This window comes from Balaenoptera acutorostrata, chromosome 2 (assembly GCF_949987535.1).
Source record: "Balaenoptera acutorostrata chromosome 2, mBalAcu1.1, whole genome shotgun sequence".
Classification (NCBI taxonomy): Eukaryota; Metazoa; Chordata; class Mammalia; order Artiodactyla; family Balaenopteridae; genus Balaenoptera; species Balaenoptera acutorostrata.
In genome coordinates, this window is record NC_080065.1 from 142,112,674 (window position 1) to 142,124,962 (window position 12,289).

Here is a 12,289-nt window from a genome sequence, read left to right on the forward strand (position 1 = left end):
AAATCTAAGAATCTTTCTTTAAAAAAAAAAAAGTAAAGAAATAAAGTTGTTTTGCTATAAGAATGAAGTAAGTTGTGTCAGGATGTCATTATCTCATCTGTTGTCATCGATAAGCACCCAGCAGCTCAACTGCTGAGGGGCCCCACTGGGGGCTTATCAATAAAAACAGACTAAGAAGCAACTGTGGTGAGGAGTTTGTGAGGACTATCTGAGAGTTTTGACCTGGGCAAGGTGACTCTTTGCTGACCTAACAGCTCTCTGAAGACCCTTGGAGCATAAGCTTCTGCTGGTAAAAGTGACTCTTTTACCAGCACTGGCGAAAGCTGTGCAGGGACCCAGCAAAGATCATCTTGCACCTCAACACCAGGCTTCATTCCCTAACAACATACTCTAGCAACAGGGGACTTTCCGCTTTTGTTTAGCTGGCATCTGGACATCAACTTGTGGTTGGCCAAGCCAACTCTCCTGAGAACCAACCGCATAGGAAAGATACACCTCAACTGAATTTGGACTTTCTCTTATCTCCCCTTGCCTGGAACAATAGTGTAAGCAATCTATCATCTGGAGTATGTTATTTCTTTATTGGCTTATTAAGAGACATATCCAGTGTGCTATTGGCTTGTGAAATTATAATTCCCACAGTGAACCTATAGTAAATAAAATATTAGCAAAGACAGTCTCAGTCTCTGAGCATAATTTGCCCCAAAACAAAACACATCTCTATCTCTATGTTCATCTCTGTCTCTATTTCTATATCTCTCCCTGAATGGATATGCAAGAAACTGGTAACAGTGATTGCTTAAAGTAGGGAGTTAGGAGTCAGTGAGAGATTTACTTTTCACCATATATCCTTTTATATTGTTTGAATGATATTTTCTTGAGGGATATATATATGACGGTAATGAATTCAAAAGAGCCTTATAAATCATACAGCATCGTACAAATATTAGGGTTTTACTGTTACTAGTATCTACTAGCAACAAGATCTCAAGCACTGAGTCTTTGTGAAAAAGTTGAATGACTTAATTTAGTACTACGTATGTTAGAATGAGTCCTTTTAATTAATTTATTTATTTTAAGTCACTCTTTGAAATATTTAATGACGTTGGCAAATACTCGAGGTGAGTGGAAACAATATAAAAATTGTACAGGTGTCTGATTCCAATTTTGTGTATTCCCTGTGTAAACATACATATACAAAAAGAGACCGTAAGGAACCATCCACAGTGCTTTGACAGGGAGAGGGGAGACATGAAGTGTTAATTTTCTTAATTATATTTTTCGATATATCCCACATTTTCTACAACAAATTAACAAATGCTATTTGGAAAGAAAAAAAATCACAAACCTTCAAACTTGGCCAGAATTGAATTTTTTAAAATTTCGTGAGAATGATTTGTTGCAGGACGTTAGGAGACCGACGAGCAACCATGAGCAGTGCTAAACGAATGGAACCCTCCTTCCAGTCCCGGAAGTCCGCGAAGAACTACAAGGAGAGGCGAGAGAGATGCTGGCTTCCACTACGGCTAGAGCGACCCTGAGAAGACACAGGAACTTCCGAGGCGGAGCTCTCTGGTGCTTTCGTTTCCGTGGGGGAAATGTGGGCTGCCGGCGCCGTGAAAATTCGCGGCTGCTTGGCTGCCACTTCCGTCCCTCTGAGACGGTGCTTGAAATTGGGAGCGGCAATGGCAAAAAGCAAGTTCGAGTACGTGCGGGACTTCGAGGCTGACGACACATGCCTTGCCCACTGTTGGGTGGTGGTGAGGCTGGACGGCAGGAATTTCCATCGGTGAGCGAGCTGGGCTCAGGGCTGCGTGGTTCGCCAGTGCTTCCAGAGAATGCGACACATTTGTCGCAGCCCCTAGCTCATGGTTATCGGGGTAACTCGGCAGCCAGTGAGCGCGCGGCACTGAGCACCCTGCGTGCTGGCTACAACCGGCTTGAACGCGAGCTAGGCGGGGTAAACGAGACACGGTGCTCCCCTAGTGAGGAGCTGGCTTGGGGTGTCCATTAGCAAGACTGTGGTGGAAAAAGTCACTCTCGGGCCCATTATTTCAGCTCTTCAACAAATTGACAAGCTATTTTGGTAGGTATCTTTGAGGGCTGACTGTTCAGCGGCCCGTTTTGGCCTTGCTGTGGGCAACACTGTAGAGTATGTTGTTTCATTATTAAGTAGCAGGACAAATGGACTGGATTCAGGAGGGGAAAAGTCAGAAAAAAAGAAAGAAGTGTAGCAGAAAGATGGGAATTTAAGTCTTAAAAAGTGTTACTTTAGTAATTATTATTGTAGTTAATATTTATTGAGCACTTACAAGGAGCCAGGCATAGTTACATTTGTTATCTCCCTCTAATCTTAAGGAGAATCCTATGAAGTAACTTAATCCCCATTTCACTGAAAAGTGAATGGAGGCTTAGTATTTATGTTCCTTTTTCTCAGTTGGTTAGAGCAAGAAAAACTAGAGTTCTTAACGAAATGGATCAGGTTGTGGCTACTGGAACTCCCAGCACTATTACAGTATCTTCCTCTTTGAACAGCCTCTTTGATCTGTGGTATTAATGACAAGTTCTCTTCCACCCATGCCCTTTTCCCTCTTCTTTTTCCCTTATGAAGGTTTGCTGAGAAGCACAACTTTACAAAACCTAATGACAGCCGTGCTCTCCATCTAATGACTAAATGTGCCCAAACCGTAATGGAAGAACTGGAGGATATTGTGATTGCGTATGGACAGAGTGATGAGTACAGCTTTGTGTTCAAGCGGAAAAGCAATTGGTTTAAAAGAAGAGCCAGGTAATTTTGTGGCCTAGCTCCTTCAGAATATTTCCTACCAGCATTTGGCTTCTGCTTATCTTAATCACAGACTTACAGACTGTAGTATTTGCAACTGCAGAATGTATGTATATAACAGGTTAGACTGTTGTACTTCCATCTGATACCTGAGCATTCTGTATACCTCTTTAATTTTTTCTCTCTATTCCCCATCACCTTAGCTTCTAGACTGATCTGGCATTGAACATTAAGACTAGAAACAGAAACTAAACTTTTAGTTAAGGAGGATCTGAGTACAAATTAGACAAATCTGATATTTGATTTGGCAGTATATTGAAATTCTCACAGGAGACAGATCATGTAATGAATTGCGATGTTTTTAAAACAATGGTTCCCCTCCTTCCAAGACCTGAAAAAAAACCTCTTGAACCGTAAATTCACGTCACATGCTATGGAAGAACATTTGACGTTAGTAAATTACTTATAGGACTAGAAGGAGAGACAGGCTGCATTTTAAATATATAACTGAAATACTAAAATAGTTTTTCTTGACCCATCGCATCTTATCTCTTGGCTTGCTGGACAGTTTGTGTTATCTCTCTGTTACACCCACAGACCCTGTCATGGTGTTGAATTAATATCATGTATTTTCTCTTTTCTTGCTCCACCCACTGTGCCTTTTGAAAGTAAGTTTATGACTCACGTGGTCTCCCAGTTCGCCTCCAGCTATGTGTTTTACTGGCGGGATTACTTTGAGGACCAGCCCCTTCGGTATCCCCCAGGCTTTGATGGAAGAGTCGTGGTGTATCCTAGCAACCAGACCTTAAAGGACTATCTCAGCTGGCGGCAAGCAGATTGTAAGTGAAACCAAATAAACAGATGTAGTTAAACTACTGATTCCTTATATTAGAGGTGATGATCTGATACATTTTTGGCCCATGTATTTTGTTTGGAATGCAGTATTTCAAGTTTTAAAAATTAGTTGAAAATACTTGAAAAATTGGCAGGTTTTATGTAAATACTACCTATTTCCAGCTTTTTTTTCTTTTTGGAAAAATCAGAAGATCTGGCAATACTAGGTCTATATCCCCACTTAGTATTGGTCAGAACCTGCGTAGTGACTGCTGCCTTTATACACACAGACACACACACAGACACACACACGCAGGCACACATTCATGCACATAGGAGCCAGTGTGCCTCAGCCTCTACCATTCCCTGTTGTTCCCTCGGGAACTCTGCTTTACACATCTATGTTTGTGCTGGCTTCAGTGGGTATTCAAGTTGTGACCCTTCCTTACATGACTATGATGAAATGTTTGTGAGACTTTTATTCATTTGGTGTGTCTTGATTTTGCCAGGAGAGCTGGAAGAGAGGTGGGAATAATATAAATCAAATAACTTGGAAAATATTCCTTAGCTTAATGCACAAGTTAACAGATTTGTGTAAAGCACAACTGAAATGACAGGATAAAACTGTTAGGAGGGGCTTCCCTGGTGGCACAGTGGTTAGGAATCCGCCTGCCAAGGCAGGGGACACGGGTTCAGGCCCTGGTCCGGGGGGATCCCACATGCCACGGAGCAGCTGGGCCCGTGTGCCACAGCTACTGAGCCTGCACTCTGGAGCCCGTGAGCCACAGCTGAGCCCACGTGGCACAACTGCTGAGGCCCACGTGCCGAGAGCCCATGCTCTGCAGCAGGAGAGGCCACCACAGTGAGAGGCCCACGCACTGCAACGAAGAGTGGCCCCCGCTCGCCGCAACTGGAGAAGGCCTGCACACAGGAACGAAGACCCAATGCAGCCAAAAATTAAATAAATAAATAAATATATATATTTAAAAACAAAACAAAACAAAAAAAACTGTTAGGAAATAAGTTTTTTCTGCTTGACCACTTCCCCCTGTGTTCCCTGTGTATGGCTTTGCACAAGTAATTATATGTCTCTGCGGTCTCTTTACTTTAAAGAGGAGAGAGGTGGGGTTCCAGTACTCTTTGAAGGGTGAATATTGAATAAAGATTCTATGTGCATACACAGTGCCACTATGTTTTCTTTACAGGTCACATCAATAATCTTTATAATACAGTTTTCTGGGCACTAGTACAGCAGTCTGGATTAACACCAATACAAGCCCAAGAGAGATTACAGGTATAAAGATCTTACTGCATTAATACTTAAGGGGGGACAGTTTATGCTCTCTCATGACATTTGGCCTTCTTTTTAAGCTCTTAAATTTTTACAGTTTTGTTTTGAAAAGATATAAAGATCATACTCGTAGCAGGTCTGCTGCTTGCTTGCTTTGTGACTGTGGATAAGTTGTTACTACTCCCTGAGCCTCAGTGTCCTCAGCTGGAAAATGGAATTAATGGCTCTACACTCCCACATGGTAATGCTTAGCTGGAGCTGTGTATAGGCTGCCCCCTGTAAAGGGCACTTGCTCTTCTTTTTTTGTCAGCCCCACCTGGCTGCTTCATGACTGTCAGTCCCTGCTGGGGACCTGGAGTTTCTTGGGGTTAGGACTCCTGTGTATCATTAAGAGTTTAGGCTCGGGGGGTCAAATAATTGTACTCAGAGGCTTTTGTTTAATTTTATCCTCTCTGCCTTAGTTTTTAATAGGTAAAATGTAGAAAATAGTAGTTCCTACCTCATAGATTTCTGGTGAGAATTAAGTGGCATGATGCATGTAAAACACATAAAGGCTAGTACAGAGCACACTGTAAGTACTTAATAAATACTGGCTTGTATTATTAGATGACCATGCTACTTGTAGGAAAACTAACCGTGAAATGAGATGATGTGTTGTAATAGCTCCTAATACAATGCCTGGGACGTTATAATGATGCAATAAATGGTTGTCATTATTAACAATAATGATAAAGTTGCATATGTAGCAATAATAGGAAGACTGGTAGATCTAGCCAGAGTTTGGAAGTGCTGAGATCAGATTTTGATTCTTATACGAATAAGAGCACTTTTGGCCTCGGAAAATTTATATAATCTTTCTAAGCTTCAGAGCTCTCATCTCTAAAATGGAGATGGTTATGAGGGTCAAATAATACAAAAGCTATCTAGTACAGAATCGGTACTCTTACTATTAGTTCCTCTCACCCCATCACAGTAGTGACTTGTAAAGCCAGTTATTTGCTACAAAAGAGAATTTTATGAATTTTGATATTTAAATAAGATTTGAACTGCTTTTAAAATGAAAATTCATTAACTCCTATATGATGTTTGATGAAATGCTTCCACTTCTTGATTTGTTGTGGAAGTTTAGATAGAGAGTGGAATGGATAGGTGGGGTTAGGGGAGAGAAAAGACCTACAAAGCTTTTTATATCTGTTTTTATTTCTTCAGGGAACTCTTACAGCAGACAAGAATGAGATTTTATTTTCCGAATTCAACATCAACTACAATAATGAGCCACTGATGTATAGGAAGGGAACTGTGTTGATATGGCAGAAGGTAATACTGTTATGTCTGAGGAAAAACGGAGGTCAGAAGGAAAGCCTGTGCCCATCCCAGGCTTTGTCTTGCCTGCTACCTGTATGCTGATGGGACTCCAGTCAGTAGCACAAATTAGACCCTTTCCAAAACGAGATGCTATAGATTATTATTATGGATGCTCGTTTTGTCAGTTTGTCAGTGAACATTGTGATCTGGACTCCCCCATTCTGTAAGTAGAATCACAGAGTTTTAGAATTATTACACTTATTTTTCTATGTTATAAGCTCTCCCCAAATCTAATCAAACCCCTTTAAACAGGTATAGTGCAGATGTGCAGATATGAGAATTTTTGCATTTAGAGAACATTTAAAAAAATAATTTCTCCCACACTGGATAATTCCATTAAATGGTCTTTCCATCCCATGAGAACTATAATATGAGGAACTGATGTTATATGTGAGGGTTCTGTCCCTTGCAGAATGTTTGAGGGCTTCCCTAGACATTCATACTTAACTTAATATTCTGTCCGTGCATTCACCTATATCCTTAATTCTACCAATATTTTTGCTCTGATCCAGCTCTTGGGTATAATGAAGTCTCTAAATTTATTTCCTTCTGTCTAAAGTATTTTTTTCTGAAATGAATGTTTTCAAGTATTAAGGGGTATTAGGCATCCCACTGGCAGCTTCAGCTCTTTTATTAGTATTTTTAAAACATTTGTTTGGCACAGACTCGGATCCTTCTTAATGCAGGTGGGAGAGCAGAAATGTCTTTAATTTTATGGTTATTGCTAACAAGGAATATAGAATCCCTTCTTTGTTCCTAAGGTCTCCTTTCAAAATATAGCAACATAACTTTTTAAAAAGTATTTTAGTTGTAAAGAAATTCATGTATGGTGAGAGATATACATATATCTCTGATATATATATATATATGTATATATATGTTCATATATATATATATATATATATATGCCTGAAAATATGTATTTGTCAGAAGTATATAAAGTAAAAAAGTAAACTTCCCCCACTTCTCCCTCTTCTCTCCCAAACCTACTCTCTAGTTAATGTGTCAATATTTTAACTTTACCTATAGGTGGATGAAGTCATGACAAAAGAAGTTAGGCTGCCAGCAGAAATGGAAGGAAAAAAGATGGTGGTGACCCGGACCAGGACTAAGGCGGTGCCCTTACACTGCGATATCATTGGGGATGCTTTCTGGAAGGAACATCCAGAAATCTTAGATGAAGACAGCTGACCCTTTGCTTTTCAGTACTGGTGTGCTTGACCATGCAGGGTCCCCCAAGTCTCCTGGCCTTAGGTGGCCCTAGCATCTGTGCCATGCAGAACAGTGTCCTGGGAGTGACATGACTCTGGTTGGGAGGGGAACAGAGAAAGAAGGGATGGATGTGGGTGGTGTATCTTGTTCTGCTTTAAGTGGAACACCTATTTTTCAGTGTTGAAACATGGTTCCTTTGGTAGAAGTGCAGTTTTTAAAAAATCGTGGTACTATTTTTGTAAAGCAGGAACTATTTTATGCCTTGCAGAATGAATCATTTTTAGATTGTGGCGTAAGTCTTACAAAAACTTGTCAAGCTCTTTTCACCTATGATAGAAGATGAGCCCAGACTTTATTCTCGCCCACTTGTTCTTAACCACAGAATCCAGTGACCTTGGTCACCTTTCCCACTTATCTCCTTGCATTCATCTTTGGCAGACCTGGAGTTAATATGGGTTGATGCCTGCCCTATGCCTCTGAATTCAGGAATTCCAGGGCAAACTGAGGGCTTTGTGCCAGTCTCCAGATTGGCAACTTGAGCTGAACAAATGAGTTGTAGTTTGGATGTCCTTGTGTAAACATTCCCTAGATTGATTTTTTGGAGTTGGCAGCCTGCTCATCATGATCATCTTGCCAGGGGCAATGATTACAAGGCCACTTAACGTCCTTCTAAGAAGAAAGAGAATTACCTGTTCATGTGGGAGAAAGAAAACATGAGAATGAATGAACGAGGAGGAAGAAACATTTACTCTCTGTCCTCTAGACACTTCAGTTTTGAAAGTCACCTTCCTGTGGACTTCCTGAAAAAGATTCTCAGGTAGCCTCTGTATAATCAGAACAATGACATTTGAGTTGGAGAACAGCGGGACCAACACTCATCTTGGGGTCACAGGTAGCAGGTGGCAGAGGAGTCCTAATAGTTCTACCTGCCGACGGGCCAGTGGCGTTGGGTGAGGAGCAGCAGGAACTGCACGTTGCCAAGCCGTTGGCCTCTGAAGGGGGGAGGCAGTGGGGATAGGTGGTAGAGAACTCACATCTCCTCTTGTCCTCATTTCATGTTTTAGAGGAAGAAGATTAATTTGGCTCTATAAAGAATTAATTAAGAGACAGCCCACATCCCAGTGCCTGGTCTTGCACTGTAGAATTTACAGCCAAGAAGCAAATGTATTTTTGAAAGGGCAACGGCTGGTCTCATCCCTCACCAATTGACACCCCATCTGTCGATGCCTTTTTTTCCCTTCCTGTTCACTTCATGGGAATAGGAGACGGCTCATGTTTGGTAATTGATAAAATTTCTTTGAGAGAAAAAAATAAAGGTTTCAACTCCCTTGGCCTAATTTTTCATTTGTTTTTTTCATACAAATGCAGTATATGAGTCTGACTTTCATGTGTGTATGTCTTTACATAAGCCAGGCTCACATCTCTTCATCACAGTGGTGGTTCACAGACTTCTGGATGCAACAAATTTACTTGAAATACTCATTTAAAATGCCAGTTCTAAGCTTTCCGCATGAAGATTTTGGGGTTCAAAGGCTTTTGGTGGATAATGGTCAATGTACCACACTTTGTGTAACAAGGCCCAAATATGATATACCTAGGCTAGTACACTGTGATAGGCCAAGTAAGGCAATAAGAATGTAGCTCTTGATTGGCAAGTTTAACTTAATTGTAAGTAAATTATAGCATTTTATATCAAAACAAATATAAGTAGGTATTAGTACAAATTTTCAAGAAAACTACCCACGGATGTTTTGTGTTTTCTGTGGGTGTTATGTGATACCACAAAGGCTATCACTTGATTTTGTTATAAAATGGGGATGTGCACTTGCTTGTTGAACTGCCAGCAGTTTGCAGGTTTGAGGTTTGTTTTGGGGCAGGGGCTTTGAGCAAAGGAATAACCCGGGTTTACCTATTAAGTTATGTAGTGCTATCAGAAGCATTGTTGGTAGCTTTTTATGTTATCTTTTTTATTTTGCATCATGTATTCTAAAGTATACTTCACAGCTGTATATTTTGATCCTGCTCTCAAAGAGAATAGTATTCTCTCAGGCTTCCTTTCCAGGTTTTAAGGAAACTTTAAAATATACACAAAAGCAACTTGTATAGAATTAATACCAGTTGATAGCAGTTTGGGAGAGTGGTGGCAATTAGGAAAGTGATTTGTGTGGCCTGTAGGGGACTGGAAACATCTTGGCTCTGCTGGATGAGGGGGTAATATCTGGGCCTTTGGTGTAGAGTAGACTATTATTTTAATATCAAAAAAACAAAAAATGTTCCGCTGAACAGAGGCTCCAAAGTACAACCAGGTTTTGAAAATCTTCCATTATCTTGTCCTCCAATTGCAGCATCCTCATTTCCTCCAGGTGCTTAGCAATGCTTACAACATCAGTGATAGTGAATTTGCCTTAATACTAGCGTCTTTCTGGTGTATGCATAAATTTCTTTTTGCAGAGGGTGTAGGAAATGCAGTACCAGGGTCCACCCATCATCCTTCAGTTTCATTGTACACTTAACCAGTATTAGTTAACATTCACAGAGCATTTATTATGCACTCTATATGCAGCATCTCTTCATTCTTTGGACAATTCTGTGAGGTAGGCAACCATTTCTATATCTCAGATGAGAATGTAAAGAGCCAGAGAAGCTGAATAGTTGGAGCCCACCTAGGCTAAACCCCAGTGGCACTCAGCATGAGAGCAAACTAGGGCATTCCTTGCCCTCTCCCCACTGCTTCCCGCCAGCGCAAGCTAGGAGTAGAGCGCAGTTCCAGAGAGCAGAGAAACACCTGGGGAGCTTGTTAAGATGCCGGTCCCGGGCTCCACCCCCAGGGAATCCGCACCACTAGGAAACACCCAAAGCGATAATGATATAGATGGGGGAAACACTGCGTTAGAGCAAATTAACCTCTTCCCCGAACGCTGATGAGCTGCGAGGACCCGCCTGGTCGCAGCCGCTCGCCACACCCCCGGAGGCGCAGAGCGCGGGCAGATGCTGCCCCCCGGCGGCCGCGCCGGCGCAGTGAGACACGCGTTGCGGCTGCGCAGTGCCGCCCTCTGGCGGCCCCGCTCCTTCTTCCCATCGGCCTCGGCTTGCGGGCCTTTCAAACATGGAGGAGCGGGAGAGGGGGGCGAGGTCGGCTCGCGCCGGCAGCCCTGCGCGCCCGCCCAGCCCGCGGCTGGATGTCAGCTCTGACAGCTTCGACCCACTGCTGGCCCTGTACGCGCCTCGCCTGCCTCCCATCCCCTACCCCAACGCGCCCTGCTTCAACAACCTGGCCGAGTACGAGAGCTTCCTCAGGACCGGGTGCCGGGGCGGCGGGCGCGGACGGGCGCGGGGCGCGGCCGCGGGCTCTGGGGGCCCCGCTACCGCCGCCGCCGGCCCCTTGGGCAGGACCCGCCGCCGCCCGGACATCCCCGCCCCGGACCCCGAGCGCATCCAGCGCCTCCGCCGCCTCATGGTGGCCAAGGAGGAAGGGGACGGGGCCGCCGGGGCGCGGCGGCGGGGTCCGGGTCGGAGCAGGAAGGCGCCGCGCAACGTGCTCACGAGAATGCCCTGTGAGTCCGGCGGGCGGGGCTGGGGCCGGGCCGGCTGTCGGGAAGGCGGCGGCCCTGGAGGCGTTTGCGGGGTGATAGCGGCTTGGCGCGGGGCTACGTGTATCGGGGGAGGGTCTTGGTGAAGGTTGAAGAGATAATCAGCGACCGTGGGAGGGTCAGCTTGAGGAGTGAGGAAGGGTCTGCCTGAACTGCGGGGGAAGAGTGGTAAGGCTGTAGAGGTAATAAATAGCCATGGGGAGTGTCTGCTTGGATAACGTGCGTAAAGGTGATGGGGTCCACGGAACTGCCTACAGAGGTGATGAGGAGCTTGCAGAAGGGATCTGCAGGAGTGAAGGGGGGTCTGGAGAGGTGGTGGGCCTGGAAACGGGACATCACAGGGAGGGTTTGCAGAGGTGTTGAGGTCTTGGGACCACGCACAGTGGGGGGAGGGAGGGCACAGCCAATATTAGGGGAGGGAGAGTGTTTGGTCATTGAGATTTGGGGATATTGGGATGCAGTGTGAGGAAATCTGTTCAGGTAGCACAAGAGACATAACCCCATAACCCCTGCACATTAAGTGACAGCTCGTTCTCAGTGCTGTAAGCAGGAGAAGGGCTGCAGGGTGTTGATATACATATGTTCACATTAGCAAGTCACAAGTCCTGGAATGCAGCAGGCGCAAAATGCCAGTAAAGCACAGACACTATTTTACAGCCACTCTGCCAGGCTGAGTGCAGGACTGTGTCTGTCAGACTCATACTACCATATGCACAGGTTATTTTATGTTCTGAAGGTGTAAATGGCACAAGGGAATTTCTTGCAGCCTCCTAATAGATCCTTAGAGTAAAGCTGTAAACAGCAGAGGTTGCTAATGTGTGTTAGGTCTTGTATAAATGGAATAAAAACAGCCCAGGGTTATACCTTTGTCATCTGGCAAGCAGTTCTGACATCTGTCCCATGAACACAATGACCTACTTAGCCATTCAGAGCATCTGTATCCTGATAGCTAAATCTTGGCATTATTAAATCACTGCTTTTGGAATGGAGGGTTGTGCTAAGCAAAGGAATATTTTGTTTCATTTCTAGAAATGTGTTTGTTAAGAGAAACATTCTGAAAAGCTGAGTGCTGTTAGGGGTGCCTTTGTCGGATGATTTACTATGCCGGAGCATCCCTGCCTGAGCTAGGGTTTACTCCAGTTTGCTTGCCCAGCAGTGGCACAAAGATAGATTATGCATGTTCCTAAATTAAGAGCAGTTTGGGGGACCTTA

General features: G+C 43.8%; 2 protein-coding genes across 5 annotated transcripts in view; both read left to right on the forward strand.

Annotated features, from left to right (window-relative positions):
* Positions 1-1,560: 1,560 nt before the first annotated feature.
* On the forward strand, positions 1,561-8,820 carry THG1L (tRNA-histidine guanylyltransferase 1 like). 3 transcript variants are annotated; one of them, XM_007165530.2, is made up of 6 exons: positions 1,561-1,789; positions 2,612-2,788; positions 3,455-3,624; positions 4,825-4,913; positions 6,120-6,227; positions 7,305-8,820. In XM_007165530.2, exons 1-6 carry the CDS (start codon positions 1,599-1,601, stop codon positions 7,464-7,466), a joined length of 897 nt encoding a protein of 298 aa, XP_007165592.1. In that variant the 5' UTR covers positions 1,561-1,598; the 3' UTR covers positions 7,467-8,820. The 3 variants fall into 3 exon arrangements, with proteins under 3 accessions (XP_007165592.1, XP_007165593.1, XP_028021906.1); XM_007165531.2 differs by lacking the exon at positions 6,120-6,227; XM_028166105.2 differs by lacking the exon at positions 1,561-1,789 and having other exon boundaries at positions 2,722-2,788; positions 3,550-3,624.
* Positions 8,821-10,584: 1,764 nt separating this feature from the next.
* Positions 10,585-12,289, forward strand: part of LSM11 (LSM11, U7 small nuclear RNA associated) — a 53,459-nt gene continuing 51,754 nt past the window's right edge. For both annotated transcript variants that reach the window (XM_057541616.1, XM_057541615.1), the window contains exon 1: positions 10,585-11,041. In XM_057541616.1, coding sequence (XP_057397599.1) covers positions 10,594-11,041 — 448 coding nt within the window. In that variant the 5' untranslated portion in view covers positions 10,585-10,593. The remainder of the gene's footprint in view (positions 11,042-12,289) is intronic.